The sequence below is a fragment of the Pungitius pungitius genome, chromosome 18, assembly GCF_949316345.1.
Source record: "Pungitius pungitius chromosome 18, fPunPun2.1, whole genome shotgun sequence".
NCBI classification, from domain to species: Eukaryota; Metazoa; Chordata; class Actinopteri; order Perciformes; family Gasterosteidae; genus Pungitius; species Pungitius pungitius.
In genome coordinates, this window is record NC_084917.1 from 967106 (window position 1) to 989987 (window position 22882).

The 22882-nt window shown below is 45.1% G+C and overlaps 2 protein-coding genes across 2 annotated transcripts; one reads left to right on the forward strand and one right to left on the reverse strand.

The window, feature by feature from the left end:
- Positions 1-1226: 1226 nt before the first annotated feature.
- il1b (interleukin 1, beta) lies at positions 1227-4129 on the reverse strand. Its single transcript, XM_037484361.2, has 6 exons — positions 3993-4129; positions 3624-3675; positions 3268-3451; positions 2421-2588; positions 2029-2165; positions 1227-1577 (listed from the first exon to the last, which is right to left on the reverse strand). Exons 1-6 carry the CDS (start codon positions 4025-4027, stop codon positions 1359-1361), a joined length of 795 nt encoding a protein of 264 aa, XP_037340258.2. The 5' UTR covers positions 4028-4129; the 3' UTR covers positions 1227-1358.
- A 4246-nt stretch (positions 4130-8375) lies between these two features.
- Positions 8376-17547, forward strand: LOC119226367 (NLR family CARD domain-containing protein 3-like). Its single transcript, XM_062558936.1, has 8 exons — positions 8376-8390; positions 10005-10092; positions 10241-10522; positions 10876-12673; positions 12771-12944; positions 14221-14394; positions 16017-16063; positions 16183-17547. Exons 3-8 carry the CDS (start codon positions 10246-10248, stop codon positions 16716-16718), a joined length of 3006 nt encoding a protein of 1001 aa, XP_062414920.1. The 5' UTR covers positions 8376-8390; positions 10005-10092; positions 10241-10245; the 3' UTR covers positions 16719-17547.
- The last annotated feature ends 5335 nt before the right edge of the window (positions 17548-22882 follow it).

A 22882-nucleotide genomic window follows, 5' to 3' on the forward strand; every position in this document is an offset into this window, starting at 1 on the left:
GGGAGCAGCATCCCGCTGCTGCGGCTATATTTAGCTCCTGTTGCCATGTGCCGACAATGTGCGTGGCAGAGGGAGGCGCGCGCACACCAGCACGCGCGCACACACTAGGGGTTCCCTACTAGTCACGCACTCCTGCACGTGTGAGTCAGTGTGTGCGTGTGTGGTTTCACGGGGGGGGGGGAATTTAAGTTTTTCTCTCAGCGTGCAGTAAATAAACGTGCACGCGCTCACAGCAACCTGTGCGCATGCACGTGATTATTATTTTGTTAAGCATTTAGTTGAGTTTGTGGGATGGAGGGGGGGGCGTGTCTATGAATCAATAAAAACTGAACTAAAATCGGGTCGATAAAGACGCGCTTTCACTCGGACACGCACATCGCTGCGATCATCTGCCTCACGCACCCAGAATGCAGCGCGGTGCCTCCCCATTGGCGGAGCAGGCGTCCAGGTGTCGCCATGCAAACCCGAGCCACTGCGCCAATCAGGGGGGAGGCCGCGTCCTCCCGGCGGCCTCTGATTGGCGGAGCTTCGCTTAAGGGCTTTTTATTATTATTCTCTTGGTATCGCATTTACATGCAGTGTGACTGTTTTGGGGAAAATAAAAGACATATAACTCTTTGATTGTGAATAATTAATCATTAATAAAAATGAATAATCAACACAACAGAGTGTCAAATAACAAAACTACAGCAAGCAGCTGACTTAATCTGAGAAATATTTGTATTTCATTTCTTACCAACTGTCAAACTTTTGAATTCGTAATTAGTATCTTTTACTTTGTGATTTAAAATGTTTTTCTTATAATATTTTATTGAATTGGATCATTTTGATTTTTGGTTTCAAGATGTAGATTTTGTTAATCCATATATTTGGACATGCAGCTGATCATTTTGACTCTCAATGTCAAAAGGTTCATCAAAAAAAACTTAATGTCATAGATTTTAACTTTTATCTCCTAGTGGTAACTACCCATGATCTCACGTTTGTCTTCAATCTCATAGATTTGACTTTTATTTTATGACTCTTAATTGTCTACTACGTCTCTATTTTTACATTTTGACATTTATTCAATAAATGTGAGTTTCTTCCTCATAATTCTTGAGGATTTGATTTGATGCAGTTGATGTGTTTTTTTAAAGGATGGTTCAACTAGTGAGAGGATTTTATTTTGAAAACATATTAAATCCATGTTTCATCAAAGCAGATCACACATCGGACATCTTGGTAGAAACAGACGGCAGATGAATAGATTACAACCTGTGACCACGGTCTCTCTTCAATGAGAAGGATGTATTTAGCGCGCTAGCTCCACCTGCCGGCGAGTCACAATAAAGCTACACAACATTATTCAAGTTCATTCAGTTCATTTTAAAGGCGGTTTGCCGGTGCGCGCAGTCCACCGTGCACATCTCCACCGTGCACGCCTGGCCCTCGTCCTCATCCGGGGTACCGATGAACCAGCCGCGGCACCTGACGGACTCAAAGGTGTTGAGGTCCACCCCGGTGGTCCTCCTGAAGAACAGGAAGCGGTCCGTGTCCTCCCGCGGGCTGATGTTCTGCAGCTCATGGTCGTATTCCTTTGATGGAGAACCGAAACTACTTCAACAAAGGACTCATCGCACAGCTTCTAGTTTCGAGTCACACTTTAGATTCAAAGTTCGATTTAGAAAAAATATGCAGTGAAATTATGAAATTATGAGATAAAACGTTAAAATTAGGAGAATAACAAGTAAAACATTAAGAATGAGATTGAAGTAAATACCAAAATTATACTAGAAACAAAGACTTGACCTGTCTGTGTGTGTGTGTGTATTAATGCATGAGTGTGTGTGTGTGTGCATGTGTGTGTGTGTGTGTGTGTGTGTGTGTGTGTTTTTCTGTGTGTGTCTGTGCGTGTTTGTCTGTGTGTGTGTATTAATGTGTGTGAGTGTGAGTGTCTGTGTGTATTAATGTGTGTGAGTGTGTGTGTCTGTGTGTATTAATGTGTGTGTGTCTGTGTGTGTGTGTGTGTGTGTGTGTGTGTGTCACCTCCAGTTTCAGCACAACCTTGCCGCCCTCGTTGCAGCAGGAGATGTGGCGGTTGCTGTTGGTTACCGACAGAAGGACAGGGATACAGTCCATAGGGGACAGGCTGGGATTTAGGAACCTCACCAGTTTAAAACTCACTGGTGGTGGTGGGAGGAGGGAGGGGGGGGGGCAGAGAGAGGATGTTACAGGTTATTAAAGACATTGAACTGGTCTGCAGTTGAAGTCGAAATCCCAAAGATATATATACTAATTTAATATATTTATGAAGCAGTTATTATAAGTTTGAGGTACTTTGAAGGTATTTGTAGTACAGTACTGCATCACATCATGAACGTAGTAATAAGTGTATGTCCTTCTACAAAGGGAGCTCACATAGATGTACTTTGTGGTACCTTTGTGATCGGAGTGTCCTCCCTTCAGGACCATCGCCTGCAGGATCGTCCCTCCGGACCCGCAGATGACGTCTTTGTGTGAGACGTCACTCAGAGTGCAAACCTCCTCGCTGTTGACCCGCAGGAACGGCTGCATCGATGAGCTCCTTGTCGTCGTGACGACAGTTTCTGTGGAGAGACGGAGGCAGGTTTCAGAACAGAAGGACTCTCCTGGCAGGTCTCCCTGCTCCATTCCACCTCTGCAGCTCATCCCCAATGCAGCAGCTCCAGTGGTCTTCAACCTTCCTAAGTTCTCCCACAATGCTCCACTCCTCCTCTCTTTACTGGTTACCAGTGGCTGCCTCATCCAGTTCAAAGCACTGGTGCTCACGTAGCATGCTGTGGATGGATGGGGTCCAGTCTCCATCCAGGACCTGGTGAAACCCTCCATCCCAACATCAAGCTGCTTGTTCCTCACTGAGAGCAGAACACTGGACTAGATCTCCACTCTTTGCTGTCCTGCTGCTAGATGGTGGAAGGAGCTCTGTGATGACATCAGGACCACAGAGAGCCTTCACATCTTCACACTAACACACTGTAGACCTTAAACTGGACTTATAATGGATCTGATCTAGAACAAGTTGTACATCGGCTTATTTGATGAAATTACACTTTATGTTTCTTGTTATTTTCAGTTTGTTTCCTTCTGGTTGAAATGCTCTTATTGGACGTCGCGTTGGATGAAAGCATCGGATAAACGACGTGATGGAATTCATCGAGGCCGCGAAAAGACGCCCGTTTGTCCCTTTGTCCGTCCATCCGTCCTTCTCTCTCCGCCCCGGAGGACGATCAACACGTCGTCACCCACCGGTCACCAGGCTCTCCATGATGCCGCTGCAGAGCGCCATGTTGCTGAGCCCGCGGCGGCCCAGCGAGCGCTTCATCCGGCTCGCCGCCATCACCACGGTGGTCACCATCTGCAGCGTTTTGGGGTCGCGGGAAACCTGCAGCTCCAGACCCTCGTCCATCCTGATGATCTCCTCCTGGACCTCCTGCTCACACGGAACAGAAGGCGTCACCTGCTGCGTTCTGACCTCCAGCTGGAGACCAGTTTAATGACTTCAACAAGGAACTTCAGTTAGAAAACATGAGAGTGAAAATAGATGAGAGGAAGTGAATTATGGCTCGAACATCCTCAAATAAAACCATTTAAATATTTCTTACCCTCATGTTGAAGCAGCGTGATTCACATCCTGCATCATCTAAGTCGGATGAGCTGCAAAACAAAACAAAACGTCTCCATCAACACACAAAGAAACACTTCATTCTGTATGTTAACGTGTTCCACTTCTTCTTTGTGTTGTTCAGTAAATGAGAAGAAGTGAAACACGAGTCTTTTCTTATTGGGTTCACTTCTGAAATACGTCACTTCAATTATTCAGCTTCCCACGACACATTTACTATTATAACTAGTACTACTATAACTAGTACTACTATAATTAGTTCTACTAGTATCTACTACTTATATTTCCCTTTTACATGCTTTTCTTTTCTACTCTGGACAATTAAAGGCAAGAACGCAAAAAAACTCACCTTTCTAGAGCTTCAGATGGATCCAAGTCGCACATTGTCTCAATAAATGAAGCAATGAACGAGCAGATGAACGAGTGAGTGAGTGAGTGAGTGGTTTATGGCCTGGTCCCACCTGCAGGTCGACTGAGCGCCTCTCGTCCCAGCGCCGTTCTTCTGTCAGCTTCCTGGTACGAGGTTGTGACATCACACACAGAAACACACCCACGCATTAATACACACACACACACACACACACACACACACACACACACACACACACACACAGGTTATACTCACTTGGTGGTTAGTTAGTAAAACCTCTTGGTTGCAGGTACAAAAAGTACAAAAAGCATTGGGGGTGGGGGGGGACAGGAAGTCACAGAGGGACGGGGGAAGTTACTACACATGTGTGTTGATGAGTCATTTTAATACTGCATCAGAATAAGCATCATGAGCACAGGTGCATCCCATCAAAAACAATGAATATCATTAAAATAAGATACTACAGTTTTTTACAATCACTTTGATGCTATTTTCAAAACTTTAGAGACAAAACGCACAACAGTCTGTAACATAACTCTCAGTGTCCAAAACATTGCATTGTGCAACCATTTCTTTGCGTGGAGCTAATTAGCATAATTCCAGGAACAAGGCCACGCCTCCAACACGCCACCTCCGGTATTTCCTCGAGGACACACTCTGAAAACACCCCCCTCCCAACCCCTCCGACGTGGCCCCCCACCCCCCATCCTTTGGACCCGACTGAATCCACCGACGGTCACGCACGTTAGACGCCGTCGGTGGATGGCGTGGGCGTCGCTGGTGACTTGTGGCTTCATTGGTTCCAACAACGGATTCATCGGCACGTGCCCGACTCCACCTGCAAGTGGATCACTGACTTCCTGTCTGACAGGAAGCAGCACGTGAAGCTGGGGAAACACGTCTCTGCCTCACGGTCCATCAGCACCGGTTCCCCCCAAGGCTGCGTTCTTTCCCCTCTGCTCTTCTCCCTGTACACCAACAACTGCACCTCCAGTCACCAGTCCTTCAAGCTCCTGAAGTTTGCTGATGACACCACCCTCATAGGACTAATCTCTGGTGGGGACGAGTCCGCTATACAGGTGGGAGTCTGACCACTTGGTGACGTGGTGCAGCGAGAACAACCTGGAGCTTAACGCGCTGAAGACAGTGGAGATGGTCGTGGACTTTAGGAAGAATGCAGCCCCACCTTCCCCCCTCACCTTGGGTGACTCCCCCGTCACCACTGTGGACTCCTTCCTTTTCCTGGGCGCCATCATCACCCAGGACCTCAAGTGGGAGCTGAACATCAGCTCCATCACTAAAAAGGCTCAGCAGAGGATGTTCTTCCTGAGGCAGCTGAAGAAATTCAACCTGCCAAAGACGATGATGGTGCACTTCTACACAGCCATCATCGAGTCCATCCTCTGCCCCTCCATCACCGTGTGGTACGCTGCAGCCACAGCCAAGGACAAGGGCAGGCTGCAGCGTGTCATCCACTCTGCGGAGAGGGTGATTGGCTGCAATCTTCCGTCTCTTCAGGACTTGTTCGCTGCCAGGACTCTGAAGCGGGCGAGTAAGATTGCAGCCGACCCCTCCCACCCTGGACATGAACTGTTTGTGCCCCTTCCATCCGGCAGGAGGCTGAGGTCCATCAGGACTAAGACGTCCCGCCACACAAACAGTTTCTTCCCTTCGGCAGTCGGGCTCATCAACAGAGCCCGGGGCCCCCCCTGACTGACTCTGACTCCCATGCTCATCATCACTGTGTCACTTTCACCTGTCACCCGTCACTTTGTTTAGCTGGTGCACTTTATCCTTATTTTTATTCCTAATTTTATCTTATCTTCTCTAACTTACTAACCCATAGCTTTAGCTTTAGTTTTTAGCGTACTAACCCATAGCTTATATTTTATATTTTATTATACTTTTATTTTATTCTATTTTTATCTCATTTGCACTATGTTGTCTTTATTGTACTGTCTTCATGCACCTTCCGCCTAGACAATTTCCATGTATGTACAACATACTATGGCAATAAACGTTTTCTGATTCTGATTCTGATCATGAAACACCACAGGAACTTTACAGTTTTTTCAACACACAATGCGCACACTAGTCTGGTTTCATCAAAATACATAACCCAATTCTCAAAACCACACACCCAAACTGCAAAATACCTCAAATATGCTGCAACATGAAGCACTGCGACCCGAAAGTACACATAGCATTATCAAAATCTAACTTATGCACGAAATGACACTCCATTCATATCATCAGATGTTTGTCCAACCAACTACACACTGTTGGGCATAATGAAAAGCACCTTCACCTTTAGTATGCTACCATAATACTAAAATATGTAGCAGATTGTTCACATGCACGGAAATATTAGCAGATACACCCACATGCTGTTTGTTTTTATTTTTCACCACAGTAAACGGGTCAGTGCAACATATGCACAGCACATACATTTACATGGGACTGAACAAATTATTAACTGAAAAAGAACATTTCATGAAACATATATTACAGTATTAAAGAGAGGCAAGAAATGTTGAGTCTGGCCTCGACGCCTCGTCAACATCACAGGAAACATCTTCCCTGACTTCCCCATCCCTGAATCGCACCCACATCAATCTCATCACAAGCCTCTTCCATGGTCTGCACAAGATGCAGGCGCACAAAGCGCTGCTGGTCGCACACCTTCCACCGCCGTGCAGAAAACAAGTCTCCTATGGGCTTCAGGGATGGTGAGTGTGGTGGGAGGTGTTGCACGAGAAATGTTGGGTGGTCAGAAAACCACTTTTGGACCGGGGCTACACGATGAAAGCTCTCGTTCTGCCATACAACAAGGTACCGGTTTCTTTGATGATCAACATCATTCATCTGCTCTGGTGCTATGAGAATGTTGTGAAGTCTGTCCAGAAATGTGAGAATATGGGCTGTGCCCTATGGTCCAAGGTGGATGACGGTGGAGGACACCATGCGTACTGGAACCAGCCGCTGTGACACCATCAGTGTGTAGTTGGCACATTGTGTGCTTATTAATGTGACGGCTGGTGTGAACTGTTTTATACGAAAATACAATTTTTAAGAATGTTTGAAGAGTTAAACAAGGTTTATGAGCTTTTCCAAGAGAACTACAATGTTTTGCTGATTTAGTGAAAGGTTCTTATTTGTGTGTAGGGTTCTGTAACATCAGCCAATTGTTACAAAAAATGTGCCTAAGCAATAAGAAAAAACTAACTGTTACCTAAAGAACTAAACCAACTACATCCAAGTGAATTAATTATTTAAAAGCCCATATTTGAAAAATCCTTGGTGAATCCACACATGCACAGACACAACCGCAGTGTGTACTTCATTCAGTCACATTTTACAGTATGCAAGCAGGCTTCTATAGGGGCCATTCTTACCCACAATCCTTTGCACAGCAGATCTATGAGCCGGTTGAAGGTGTCATGTGATGAGGAAGAAGAATCCTGCATGTTACAACATGTACTTTGTGAGAAACTGCAGTTTGTCCTGAAGGTAAATAGTTTAACACACAGACCGATATGTGGGTGAGTCGCTTCGCCCCAACAGGTTCAACCTGATCATCAAAGTGAAGAATTTGTTACAAAGGTTTCTGCTTCATCACGTGTTCCCTACTAGTCCACATGTAGAAGAAGACCAGGTGACAAAGACGGGCGTTCACGGGTCCTCTAAACCAGTGGTTCTCAACTGGTCTGGCATCCGGGACCCACCATCAGCCGTTAATGACAAGCCGTGACCCAAATCGATCTGTCAACGGGGGGGGGGGGGGTGCTAGCGATGTCGACGGGGGGGCGGGGGGGTGCTAGCGATGTTGATGTCAACTGGGGGGGAGGGGGGGGGGGGGGGTGCGAGCGGTTGTCTTTGCGGCGCCAACTAAAAACATGGACGGACGAGCCGGCAAAAAAACCCGACACTCCGCTGCATTAGAAAAAGTCCCTTCAAAATAAAATCACATTAATTTTTTTAAACAATTTTTTTTACCCACCAGTTGAGAACCACTGCTCTAAACCCTCTGGTCCAATCCACAGCATCCGGTCTGTTGTCATAGCAACACTTTACAAGGTGAAAGGATTGTTCCACAGATGCTGGTTTTGATCCTGAAAGACTCTTGTTGAGCAGAGAGGAGGATTCTGTTCACAATGACCTTTGACCCTGTTAACACACCTCACACAGTGGCTCAGTGGAGCAGTCAGACTGCATACTTTGATGGTGACGTGAGGACACACCCTCTCTGATGAAGGAAAACAAGCTTCAATTCACTCCGTCTGATGGAAGCTGAAGTAAAGCACTGAGATCCTTTTCTACAGATCTGCTGAGGACAGAGAGAGCTGCACACTGAGGAAGTTCATGTCTACAAGATCAGTAAGTGGAGCTGTGATTGGTTGAATGACATCATTGATGGTTGTGAACGTGTGATTGTTTAAAGCTGGTAAACAAGATGGCGCCTGTGTGAGCTGGCAGAGAGAAGCTGCTGTTAGTCTGAATGATGACACTGTGAAGAAGAAGAGGAGCTCAGTCTGATCTGGGGTCTGTGAGGACTGTTACTGATGAGGAGGGGAAGGTATCAGACAGAGAGGCACTAGGACCCAGCAGGGACCAGAGAGCAGCTCACCTGGGAAGAAAAACAGCTTGTAGATTCATCACTGTGTAGCAGTTGTTCTCTCGTTGTTATTTTTTCACTTTTGGCCCTGATGTGGCTTAGGGGGCGTGGTTTCAGGTGAGAGGCGCGTGGCATCATGATTGACAGCTTAACAAAGAAAGCTGAAAACTTTCCTCAACCGCGTTGCCTTCATCAAATCTGGAATTATGAATCACTTTTAGTAAACCAAATTCACTTATTTATTTACAAGACCTTTCAAACAGTTGTGCCTCCAAAGACGTTGTAGTACCTAATGCACATACTTACTATATGAATATATATATTGTTTTTACTTGTTGGAGAGGAAGTGCAAATAAGCCCTCCATAGATCAGACATCAGGACTCCTGATCATCACCAACAATGTAGAAGAACCTCCCCACACACACATTTACATGTGTACTAACACACAAACACAGGTTTGACCAATGTTGGAAATGACCTCCAGTCAGAAGGTTCAAGTTGTTTTAGCCGTTCCAAATATCCAAAATAAAAGTCCACAAAAAGCCCAAATATGAGAATAACATCTCACAATTTTAAACAAAGGTGTGAAGACAAAAACGAACAGATCTTGAGTGAGAAGTTGAACGTATGCGTTTGGGGCCTCTGAGGTCATCAGGTAGAGGTCTAGTCTCTGTACCGAGAACCAGATCCAGGTCTGGTGAGGGTTCCTTCAGTCAAAGACGTCCTGCTGTCTGCAACAAGCTGACTGATGACTGGAGGTCTTTTACATGTGTCCAAATCCAGAAAGCTCAGACGTATCTGCTGTCACAAGCTGGTGACTTGTACAGTGTGTGTGTTTAGCTGTACCTGTTTGATTGTGTTTATATTTTGTGGTCATGTCGCTAAACCATGTTCACGTGATCGGGTGGAGACGACTCCATCACATGGATGCTACGCTGCGTTCACAGTGGTTCACAGATTTAAACGTGGCTGTTGAACGCTACTATCTGAGTTTATTGCTCTTATTGTGTGGTTTGTGCAGTAGGATCCAAAAAAGCTCACTAAGCAGAACTTTGTCACTGGCGTAAATTGTCTTACTGCCAATCAGGTGAATTTGGTATAAAAAGTGTGGATTCAAAATTACCACAGTGGCTCCGCTTCCTGAAGGCAACGCGGTTGAGGAAGGTTTTTAACCTTCTTTGTTAAGCTGTCACTCGAGATGACTCGCTCCTTTTAGCTGGAAGAATTTAATAGAAGAATGAAAATAAATATTTTAATCAAAACCGCTCAAGTTTTCCAAAAGATCAAAGCTTTGGTCCTGGCTGCATACAATTATTTTGATTATGAATTGATTTGTTTGATAAATGCAAATAACACAGCATTACTGTTGTTGCAGGTGAAGCTGTGAACCACCTTCACACTTCCCCAATATTCACAGATTCATCCAACTTGTGTCCACCAAGAGGACGCTGACTTCATCAGAGGTGCTTAGAAAGAGGGAGAAGAATTCTATTTTATTGTGAAACAAAACCAATGAACCAATACAACTCCATCTTTAAAACAAGCTGTTTTTTAAACGCAGAGCAGTAATTGTTCTCTACGGTTGATATTTATTTGTGTCTCTTTAAAAAGCACAGATGGAGAAAGTAAAGAAGGAAATCCTGAGCATTTTAAAGGAGCTCAAGGAGGAGGACTACAAAGAGTTCAAGTGGCACCTGGAGAACCATCCAAGCCCAGAAGACCCCCGATCAATCCCACCCTGTGACCTGCAGAACGCAGACAGGATGGACACGGTGGACCTGATCGTACGATGCTACGACACAGACTCGGTTCAAGTGACCATGAAGGTTTTGGAAGAGATGAAAATGAACGATTTGGCCAAAAAATTATCCAAAATAAACTTTAACCCAACGGGTAAGTTGTTAAAAAGAGGAACAAAGACATCAGATGCGTTTAATAAAGATACAACAGATTATTAACGTCAATACCATTCTGAACAAATGTTAATAATAGCAGGGCAATGCTATGCTGAAATAATTGATGTGTGCAGAAGTGTGAAGTGTGCAAACAGATGGTGGTCTGTTTATTGCACACTTCCATTATTTCCATGGTCATAGTTCTTGATTGTCAAGATCTTACAGTTAGTATTCTGAGGAGCCTCAGATAGGAATGCAGAGAAATACAACAAATAGATTAATCCAAGGGAAATATTACACCATTAAAGCAAAGCACTATCTGGTTTTTATCTTTTTTTCTTGTTCATTCAGAGAATTTCAGCAACTGTCAACGTGAACTCAAATCCAACCTGAAGGAGAAGTTCCAGTCTGTGTTTGAGGGCATCGCTAAAGAAGGAAACACAACCCTTCTGAATGAGATCTACACAGAGCTCTACATCACAAAGGGAGGGACTGCAGAGGTAAATAAAGAACATGAGGTCAGTCAGATTGAAGCAGCATCCAGGAGACCAGACAGACCAGAAACAACCATCAGACTAGAAGACCTCTTCAAAGCCTCAACTGGAGAAGAGGAACCAATCAGAACAGTGTTGACTAAGGGAGTGGCTGGCATTGGGAAAACAGTCTTAACACAGAAGTTCACTCTGGACTGGGCTGAAGACAAACACCACCAGGACATACAGTTCACATTTCCATTCACCTTCAGAGAGCTGAATGTGAAGAGAGAGAAGAAGTTCAGCTTGGTGGGACTTGTTCATCACTTCTTTAGTGAAACCAGAGCAGCAAGAATCTGCAGGTTTGAAGAGTTCCAGGTTGTGTTCATCTTTGACGGTCTGGATGAGTGTCGACTTCCTCTGGACTTCCACAACAATGAGATCTTGACTGATGTCACAGAGACCTCCTCAGTGGATGTGCTCCTCACAAACCTCATCAGGGGGAACCTGCTTCCCTCTGCTCGCCTCTGGATAACCACACGACCTGCAGCAGCCAATCAGATCCCTCCTGAGTGTGTTGGCATGGTGACAGAGGTCAGAGGGTTCACTGACCCCCAGAAGGAGGAGTACTTCAGGAAGAGGATCAGAGATGAGGAGCAGGCCAGCAGGATCATCTCTCACATCAAGACCTCACGAAGCCTCCACATCATGTGCCACATCCCAGTCTTTTGCTGGATCACTGCTGGAGTTCTGGAGGAGGTGTTGAAGACCAGGGAGGGGGGAGAGCTGCCCAAGACCCTGACTGAGATGTACATCCACTTCCTGGTTGTTCAGTCCATGGTAAAAAAGGACAAGTATCATGGAGGAGCTGAGACGGATCCACACTGGAGTCCAGAGAGCAGGAAGATGATCGAGTCTCTGGGAAAACTGGCCTTTGATCAGCTGCAGAAAGGAAACCTGATCTTCTATGAATCCGACCTGACCGAGTGTGGCATCGATATCAGAGCAGCCTCAGTGTGCTCAGGAGTGTTCACTCAGATCTTCAGAGAGGAGAGAGGACTGTACAAGAGCACGGTGTTCTGCTTCGTCCATCTGAGTGTTCAAGAGTTTCTGGCTGCTCTTCATGTTCATCTGACCTTCATCAGCTCTGGTGTCAATCTGATGTCAACCTCCCTGTTGACACGTTTCCGACGTGTCTTTAGAGCAAAACCTAAACCCAAACATCTCTACCAAAGTGCTGTGAACAAGGCCTTAAAGAGTCCTAATGGACACCTGGACTTGTTCCTCCGCTTCCTCCTGGGTCTTTCACTGGAGACCAATCAGAATCTCTTAGAAGGTCTGCCCACACAGACAGGAAGTCGCTCACAGACCAATCAGGAGACTGTCCAGTACATCAAGAAGAAGATTAGCAAGAATTTGTCTCCAGAGAAAAGCATCAATCTGTTCCACTGTCTGAATGAACTGAATGATGATTCTCTAGTGGAGGAGATCCAGGAGTCCCTTAGATCAGGACGTCTCTCCACAGAAAAACTGTCCCCTGCTCAGTGGTCAGCTCTGGTCTTCATCTTACTGTCATCACAAGAAGGTCTGGAGGTGTTTGACCTGAAGAAATACTCTGCTTCAGAGGAGGCTCTTCTGAGGCTGCTGCCAGTGGTCAAAGCCTCCAACAAAGCTCTGTATGTACAGAGAGAGTCAGTTTCATAAATCATGATTTAAACATGCTGCCTTCTATTCTACTTATTGTTTATATTTTCTTCATTGTTGTCTCTTCAGACTGAGTGGCTGTCACCTCTCAAAGAGAAGCTGTGAAGCTCTGTCCTCAATCCTCAGCTCCCAGTCCTCAAGTCTGAGAGAACTGGATCTGAGTAACAACGACCTGAAGGATTCAGGAGTGAAGCTGCTGTGTGATGGACTGAAGAGTCCACACTGTGACCTGGAGACTCTCAGGTCAGGATTCAATTCAATGTGTCCACTTTGTGTCTTTATTTATTAAAATGATACATTTCTAACTATTAAAAGATTATTTTTGCTTGCATGTGCAGTAGCCGTTTTGGACATTTTTTTAATTTAACTTTTCTGTGTTACATGATTGTATTGTTTCCTTATTTGAATATTGGACTGCCATTTCCTTGCACTTAAGGAGGATTGTTAACTTGTCACCTGAACCGCCCATTAATGAGTATCACCTGGATGGCTCGTTTACTCTCACCTGGATGGGTTAAAAGTGGTGTCACCTGGACAGCTCAGAAGAAGTGGAGTGGATGAGTCAAATGTTGGGTTTAGACGCACGTAAAAGGATAGTTTTTTGACCACTTCTCGGTACAAGTTTAGCCCTTTTTGTTAACTTTGCTTTTTTTTTAAATTTACAACTCGTTCATGATCACCTTTTTTGAAGCCAAAATAAATGGATGTATTCTCTAAAATCTTGTAGTATCGAGCGTGCGTAATCCACTACCTACTGACCAGACCCACCGCCTTGACTGGATCTTGGAATTGTAAAATTAGGAATGTTTGAAAGGAGTTAAATAATTTATAATTTATTTTCCAAATATTTCCATAAACATTTGGTAGTTTATTTTAAATATAATTTGAATATAATGATATTGTAGAAGCCATTTTCAGTTGGTCCCTTTACTCCCTGATCAGCTACTTCCAGTGGCTGAGCTGGATATCTTGACGCGTGTAGTTTTAAAGATGAGGAGTAGAAATTGATCCGGTTCGGTGCAATGACCATTTATTGCTCTTCCGTGGAAAGAATTTACAAACCAAAATGAAGTAAAAAATAATAAACACAATTCAACTAATGTAGTCTCTTATTTGGTGGGAGACGGCTTGTCACGTCATGGCTCCTCACGTCACTCCACCACACGGTCAAAAGACTGTTTCCCTTCTCAGCCACACCCACTGCTCGGTCTTCCTGTCTTTAAGGCCTGCCTACACACACCCACAAACACACATGCACACACCCACACACCCACACTACTATTTGAGGAAAGAAACATGAATATAAAGTAGCTCAATATGGCTCCTACAGATATATTGGTGATTAATTATAGAGTTAGCAGTAATGCTATCAGTTTAATGATGGACATTAGTGGGTGTTTAGTTGTGACTGGAAACCAGTCAGTAACCATTATACTGTGACACTTCAGTAGCCGACAGTATCTCTGTACTGCAGCTCCCTCAGATCATGTGACCTGTGTGTTGTTTTGTGTGTCTGCAGGCTGTCAGGCTGTATGATCACAGAGGAAGGATGTGCTTCTCTGGCCTCAGCTCTGAGCTCCAACCCCTCCCATCTGAGAGAGCTAGACCTGAGCTACAACCATCCAGGAGACTCAGGAGTGAAGCTGCTGTCAGTTGGACTAGAGGATCCACACTGGAGACTGGAGACTCTCAGGTATGAGAAGGCCTGCTGCAGCCACAGACCATCAGTCTGTAGAGGACCAGCATCTAAACACCCATGTGTTTTCTGCCACCAGCCTGTGTTGTACTTTAGTCCAGACATTCTTATTAAAAGACAAACAGTAAGAGGAAGAATCTTTTCAAACTGTCTCGATGGATCATCACCTCAGAAATGTTTGGTTTTTTAAAGGAGTTCAGCTTCACCAGGTTTTGGTGCTTTGCACTAAGAGACAGTTCTCTGGATGATACGAGTGGACTTGTTGAAACTACAGGTGATGCTCAGTGAAGAACCAACAGTTGATGTTGGACCTGATGTGTCAAAACCCAAAGATGTTTATTTAGGACTGGACCAAAGTTCTATGGGGGCTCAGGCAGTGCTTTGCTGCTGCAGACCCACCTGATCTGTAAGATCTCTACCTCCAGACTACAGGTGATAGAAACCAGTGTAGACTGCTGCTAGGAGACAGGATGTGAACAGCAGTGTCACAGTCAGACCCAATATCCACACACTTAACGTGTTGGATGATTCAAAAGAAGCATTTGGATTCACTCATGGAATAAAATGACACTGGTTGTGCATAAATAACAATAAGTTAAGTAACAGAACCCAAACTAAAGTTGGATTATAGTCACATGGTTATAAAATCGATCTCAGTATACTCTTGTGTTCCTATTACCTAACCACGTGAGTAGTTTCTGTAGCAGCTCAGTCTGTTTCTTCCCTCACGACGGGCGGAAGTGGCGCCCCCTCCTTGGCCCTTAAGCTGTGTTCTTAGTTTGCATATGTTATGTCAGAGCCTCCGCACATGGCGGCCATCTTTGTACAGTCAGCTCGCTCACTTATCACATTGTGTTGGTAGTAATACATGTACTTTTTGGTGGCACCTTGGTGTCAGTCGTCACTCGTTGGTTCACAGCTGCTCAGAGAGAGAAAACAGCAGAGAGAAAGTTGACATTCTGCGACACACTGAGCGAGTTGTGAGAGCAGCGATAAAGATCACGGAGCTTCAGAGCTTCATGGATTAGATTCATATGATGAAGAGGAGGATGAAACCACAGGGGTCCATTTGAAGATGGATGAGTGTATTCACATAATGATGTTGTGTAATATCACAGTAATAGTGCAGAACGTGACGTCAGCAGTCGGTGCCTCTGTGGTGTGAAAAACCAGTGAATAAAAAAACTAACTAGTGTGTTTCTTCTGTTGGTTTGTGTTCATAGTTCATGTGTTTGTTCATTTTGAAACATGAAAACATGCATTTTGTGTAAATACTGAATGGTCTGCTTTATTTTAGATTTGGTTATTAAACAGTTTAATTTTAGTGTTCCTTTGCACACGTCCCATGAAGCTTGATCTGCAGCATGACGTCATTTCTCACACTTTAATTCACATTTGATGAAAGTAGAGTGACAGGTACATTTATTATTTATTCTACATTCATCTACTTTATTCCATGAATATATTCCACCACCTTGTCGGTGCTGAAGGAGCTGACTGACAGTCTGTGGTAGAAGAAGAAGAGGTGGTCCATGTGGACATGAAGGACCAAGCTGTGTGTATGAGAGTGATGTCATGTCCACGTCTCCATGCTGCTCTGACCCCCCTCCTCCTTTCAGGGTGGAGCCTGCTGGAGTCCGATGGATGACACCAGGTCTGAGGAAGTGTAAGTGAGCTTTGAGTTGGATTCATCACACTGTGACATCACTCATTCACCTCTGTGATGTCACTAGATGAACACATGATTAATAACTGCAGCTGTATTGTGTCTTGTTCTCTCATCAGATTCCTGTGAACTCACAATCGACACAAACACAGTAAACAGAAGCCTCAAACTGTCTGACAACAACAGGGAGGTGACACGTGTGTGGGAGGAGTATCAGTTTTATCCTGGTTATCAAGCCAGATTTGACTTCTGTTCTCGGCTGCTGTGTAGAACTGGTCTGACTGGTCGCTGTTACTGGGAGGTCGAGTGGAGTGGAGAAGTTCATGTATCAGTGAGTTACAGAGGAATCAAGAGGGAAGGAAACAGTGAAGGCTGTGAGTTTGAATTGAATGATCAGTCCTGGAGTCTGTGGTGCTCTGATTTAGGTTACTCTGTTCTTCAAAATAAGACAGAAACACCCATCTCCTCCTCCTCCTCCTCCTCTGGTAGAGTAGCAGTGTATGTGGACTGTCCTGCTGGCTCTCTGTCCTTCTACAGAGTCTCCTCTGACTCACTGATCCACCTCCACACCTTCAGCACCACATTGACTGAACCTCTTTATCCTGGGTTCAGGTTCTTGTCCTTTGGTGCCTCAGTGTCTCTGTGTCCTCTTTAGGACGGAGAGTCTCCTCCTGTTGGAGAACATTCCTCTCTGCTCACCACATACAGTGTGTACAGCTGATGGTGGTTCGTGTGGATGTAGGTGCAGGTGGAGCAGGTGAGGGGTACCTGAGCTGGTCTGGACTCTGGGGGGTCCACAGCTCTCTGGGACTCAGATGGAAGTGTGAAAGAGCTCAGCTTAATGCTGCTGTGCTCCTTGAATCAATAGATGATCATTTAGATGTTGGCTCCTAATTAGGGTTCTATCTTAATCTTTATATGTTCAAGAGGACATTTTATATAAAGGACATCTGCCCCCCCCCATATAAGATAGATGTGTCCTAATGTGTGTGTGCTTCATTTTATTTCATGATAATAAAAACCAGGTAAAAAGGAAAATATGAATGTAACATTCTTTTTAAGCCAATTATAGCTTCAAATCTTTCAGAATCTGTTCAGTGAAATAAAATCTAAATTCACTCCTTGCAACAAAAAAGGAAAATTCAATTCAATTTCAATTCATTTTATTTTGTATAGCCCAAAATCGCAAATTACAAATTTGCCTCAGAGGGCTTTACAGTCTGTACACATGCAACATCCCCTATCCCCAAACCCTCACATCGGCACAGGAAAAACTCCCCAAAATATGAAAAAACCCTTCAATGGGGAAAAAAGGGAAGAAACCTTAGGGAGAACGTCAGAGGAGGATCCCTCTCCCGGGATGGACAGACTGCAATGGATGTCATGTGTACAGAATCAACAATGTAAAAGATGTACAATACACTCAACTCTTCTAACTGAAATGATACAAGTAATTGCAAGTAGCAGAACAGGTGAACGGCAGGACCACTGCAGGGACAACGTCCATCAGATAGAACCACCATCCACAGAGGCTTCTGTGGGGAGGGAGAGCAGAAAGATGTTGGTTTTTGATGACAGTAATATGAATCATATTTAATGTAATGATGATGGCAGCAGCAGGTGTCAGCAGAGCCATGAGCCAGGAGTCAGAACCGGGGTCCGCACGAAACTATGATCCACGGAGACCTGCTAGGCGAGAAAGCACAAAGAACTCCCGGAAAGAAGCTTAATTAGTGATGTACATTAATAAAACATGGATGATTGTGGGAGGAGAGAGTGAGAGTGTGAGAGTGAGAGAGGGGCTCGGTGTGTCCTAAGAAGTCAGAAACAATGGAAGTTTATGCGTTGTTTTCTGATAACGTCGCCCAAAGGAAGTACATGTACCCTATGTACAGGGTAAATAGAATCGGTCCAAGCACAGAACCTTGTGGAACTCTGTGACCAACATTGGTGGTCCTTAATGATTCACCGTTCACAAACACAAACTGGGATCGATCCGATAAATAAGATTTAAACCAGCTTAGTGCAGTTTCTTTGATGTCAATCAAGTGTTCGAATCTCTGCAGCAAGATACGGTGATCGATGGTGTCAAATGCAGCACTGAGGTCCAGCAATACAAGAAAAGATACAAGTCCTTGGTCCGATGCAAGTAGAAGATCATTTGTAATTTTCACCAGTGTCGTTTCTGTGCTATGATGCACTCGAAATCCTGACTGGAAATCCTCGAACAAAGCATTGTTTTGTAGAAAGTCACATAATTGATTCGTGACAGATTTCTCAAGGATCTTAGCGAGGAAGGGAAGATTAGAGATGGGTCTGTAGTTAGCCAACACCTCTGGAGCTAGAGTAGGTTTCTTAAGAAGAGGTTTAATTACAGCTACATCACATCCAGTTCAAAACATTGGTACTGACGTACCATGCTGTGAATGGTGAAACTCTACATCCCAACCCGCACACTCCGATCTGCGACTCTTTGCTGTCCTGGCTCCTAGATGGTGGAATGAGCTCTCCGATGACATCAGGACTGCAGAGAGCCTCTACATCTTCTGTCAAAAACTCAAGACACACCTTTTTAGACTCTACCTTGACTAAAACACTAGCAAACCGTAGCATTAACAAATGATAGCACTTAAATTGTACTTATAATGGCACTTTTCTATAACATCTTTTGTAACTGCTTATTTGATGAAAAATGTACTTTCTTGTTACTTGTTCTTCTGAGGCTGTATCTATGTGGAAATGCACTTATTGTACGTCGCTTTGGATAAAAGTGTCGGGACCACGGGGCGTATGCCCAAATACGAGCTGCGCGGGACTGAACCCCAGGGACACCTGAACGGCTTCACGCGCTGCAAACAAAACAAACGGAACCCCATCATCCCAATTAGGTCCGTTTTCCAAACAATACTTACGGAGCATGGACTTGAGCGTCTGATGCCATCGCTCTAGAGCCCCCTGTGACTCGGGATGATAAGCAGAACAAACAGCATGTTTAACATTTAGTGTGGCAAGCACCTGTTTAAAAATTTTGGACTGAAAATTCATACCTTGGTCTGATTGAATTATCCGGGGCAGGCCGAAGTTAGAAAAGAATTTTGTGAGGGATTTCACTATAATTTTGGCCGTAATGTTACGAAGTGGGATCGCCTCAGGAAAACGGGTTGCCGCGCACATAATGGTAAACAAGTATTGATTTCCACTTTTCGTGCAAGGTGAGGGGCCCACGCAGTAGATTAGCACGCAATCGAATGGCTCTTTGATTATAGGAATAGGATGCAGAGGCGCGGGAGAGATTGTTTGGTTTGGCTTACCTGCTACTTGACATATGTGGCAACTACGGCAGAACTTTGCGACATCCGCCTTCAACCCTGGCCAAAAGAAGTGTTTCAGCACAAGCTGGTACGTTTTTTGTGACACCTAAGTGGCCTGACCATTTACTTTCATGTGCGACTGACAGCACATGTTGTCTATAGACCGTAGGCATCACAATCTGGTACACAACATTCCAATCTGCATCAGTATCTGGGAGAGGGGTCCATCTGCGCACTAGGACATCTTTATCTAGTGTAAAGGCTACTTTCTCCCCCCTTGCTTTACCGTTGTCCCTCACCACCCTTCGGAAACAACGCTGTAGTGTTGGATCCTCTCTCTGTGCGCTCGCCAGGCGCCCGCGCGTAACTGGAAGCACATTCAGGCTGGATGGATCGCTGGTTTCACCGTCAGGCTTAGATTGCACAGCGATCGGCTCCTCCGCTTCCTCAAGCTCTGTCCCTCCAGAAAACATGGGCATAAGTATACTGTCAGTTAGTGAGACTTGACTGAACTATCATCTCCCTGCTGACGCAACCGTGCACGCGCACGCCTGAGTACACACGCCGGGAACACCGGAGAAGTTGCCAAAGCCCCGGTGCTGGACGGAGGGGAATCCAGCACCTCTAACGTAGGAGTTACCTTACCTCCAGCAATGTTGTTCCGCACTAAAAGTATGACACCTTGAATTGGCAGAGCGGCACACACAGCAACAGGAAAGAACCCCGTAACTAAATCAGATTCAATGTGAACGTTGTGTACCGGGACGGGGAATGTATCCAATTTCAATGCCGCGGAGCACCGCACCAAACCCACAAGCTGATTGCTCGGAAAAAGGTAACGCCGACGCCAAAATAACCGACTGGGAACATGCGGTGTCCCTTAGCACCTGGAAAAATGGTTTAAAACAGGCATCCACGTCTTGGCATTTCTCCCTTTCAGTCTGTTTAGCTTTAATCAAACCAATGCCCTTAGGCTGGACAAACCGCGAAGATTGTTCTTTACGTTTCAAAGCCGGACAGGCAGCAATTACATGACCTCCCAGATGACAGTAGAAACATTTCCTTTCCTCTTTTTCTGCACTTGGAGGGTGGACAGAGGGTGGCGAACCAGGGACACGACGTGGCCTGTCAGGGGCAGGGGAAAAGGTAGTTTTGTGAATCAACACATACTCATCCGCTAAAATTGCTGCAGCAGTTAAAGTTGTTACTTTCTGCTCATTTAAATAGACAACAACGCGCTTGGGCAGGCACTTTTTAAAGTCCACTACCAGGAGTAGTCCTCTAAGGGAATGGAAGTCATCTGCCGAGCAGGCAGCGGCCCACTTATCAAATAGCACACCCTTCTCTCGAGCAAACTCCGTATAAGTCTGATTCGGTGACTTTCTATGACTCCTAAACTTCTGCCGATATGCCTCAGGGACTAGTTTGTAAATGCGCAGAATAGCAGACTTCACAGACTCATAACTTAAACTCTCTTCTAAAGAGAGTGCAGCCATGGCTTCCTGGGTCTTGCCATGGAGTTTACACTGTAGTAACAGAGCCCAAACCTCAGTCGGCCACTGCAGAGCAACTGCAATGCATTCAAATACACTAAAGTACGAGTCCACCTCAGATTCCCGGAACAATGGCACTAGAGCAATAGTCTTGCTAACATCAAAAGCCGTGGACATTGCACTGGCAGAATTTTGGGTGGAGGAGGTGGTCGGTGACATACCTGGAGCAGTAGCAGGTAGACTTCCCGCCCCTTGCTACTTGTCAAGCTCCAGCTTCCGTAACTTCACAGCCATATCAGCTTCTACTTCCAACATCCTCATTTCCAGTTGATGTTGCATGTGCTGTTTCCGTTCAAGTTCTTGAGCCTCCAGCTGGAGACGGGCCAGGCGAACCTTTACACGGGCCTCATCTCTTGAACGAGCACTGCTTTCTTGGGATGGGTCATAACGTGGCAGCGTGACGGGTGTTTTTAACCCTCCACCTACCTCGCCTTCCATACTGGAGACTGCGTGTGGCTTAAGGGCCCACACCCCCTCTGCCTCGGCTGAGACAGCCACAGGAAGCGTTTTTATTTCGGTTTCCATAGGTATTTCAATCACCCCACTCTCCACCAGGTTAGCAATGACTAACGATTTCAGATCTCTCTCTAGCATAGCTTTAGTTACCGGAATCTGAAGGAGACGCGCTACAATAAGCAATTCATCTTTTCTACGCAGATTAATTTGTTCAAGAGTTGGATTGGCTAGGAATGAAACGCTCCGAAGCCATAACACCACGTCACCTAGGCGGCTGGACCAGGTTACCAGCTGATGTTTAGTTACCCTCCTCGAATAAATATCGCCTTTTCTTTTTTTTTTCTTCTCAGGAACACTTTAAATTGATCCCGGACGAGCCCCCATTTATGTCACGTCCCGTCGCTAGGGGCAGACGGACGCATACATAAACCCAGACTTTTTTGTTGGGTGAAAAAGAATACTTAATCTTGGAGTCAAGAAACAAACACAAGAGCGTACGAACTGAGGGATGGGGCCGGGGGTGCCGTGTAAATCAAAAACTGAATAGAACAAAAGCAGGCTATGACTGAACTATGACAAAACCAAGTAACAAAAATCCTTACTTACATTAACCAAAACGTAAAAATACATCCCCAACGGCGCCCCTGCTCCTAATGTGGCTAACACAAGTTCTGTGAGGTGCAGAGTTTCAGTGGTGCCTGGCCTGGCCCTCTTCCTCGCTCTCAGTCATTCTCTGGATCTGGTAGCCGCCCCCAGCTGCAATTCGTTTGGCCTTTTAAGCCTGGCGCTCACTCCAATGCCCTCTTCTGGTTGGCTGGGAGTCTTGCAGGCGGATCCGCTTCGGTCTTCCCTTTGCGTCGTGGGAGGTTGCAGCCTGACTCCCTGTTCACCTGAGGTTGCCGTCGGCAGCAGTAACAACTGTTATTTTGGTAAGCTAGTTAGCGTTAGCGCAGATAGTTTGCTAGTTAGCATGCTAGCTTGGAGCATGCTAGCTCGGAGAATGCCAGCGTTCAATATGAACTGGACCAAAAGTAAACATCATAGAGTATTTTCCGTGTGTTTGGTTGTTGCTGTACCCACATCATATTATTTCCGTTCCCATGTGATGTAGAAAATACACGTTTTTAAAGCAACGCTGCCTTAACACAGATCGCAGCTGAATTCAACAAGTTGTGGCTTGTAAACAAGCTAGCCAACATATCGTACATTACTGCATGCTTAAAGCAACATTGTAAAGTATGGTACTGTGTGATATACCTGGAAATGTTACTCCAAAAATGTTTCAGATGAATTGTTTATAATGTCATAAGTAAACAATCTATAAATAAGGGTTCTCAAACACCTCCTGGTGTTATCATTATTAAACTTTTTTTATTACTGTCATTATAAACCCAAATTACACACTTTGCCTTTTCCCTGAAGTTGTCATGGATGCAAAGTTCTCCAAAACAAAGTGCTCTTTATTCTAGATCAAACCCCAAAGACTCATCAAACAGCAG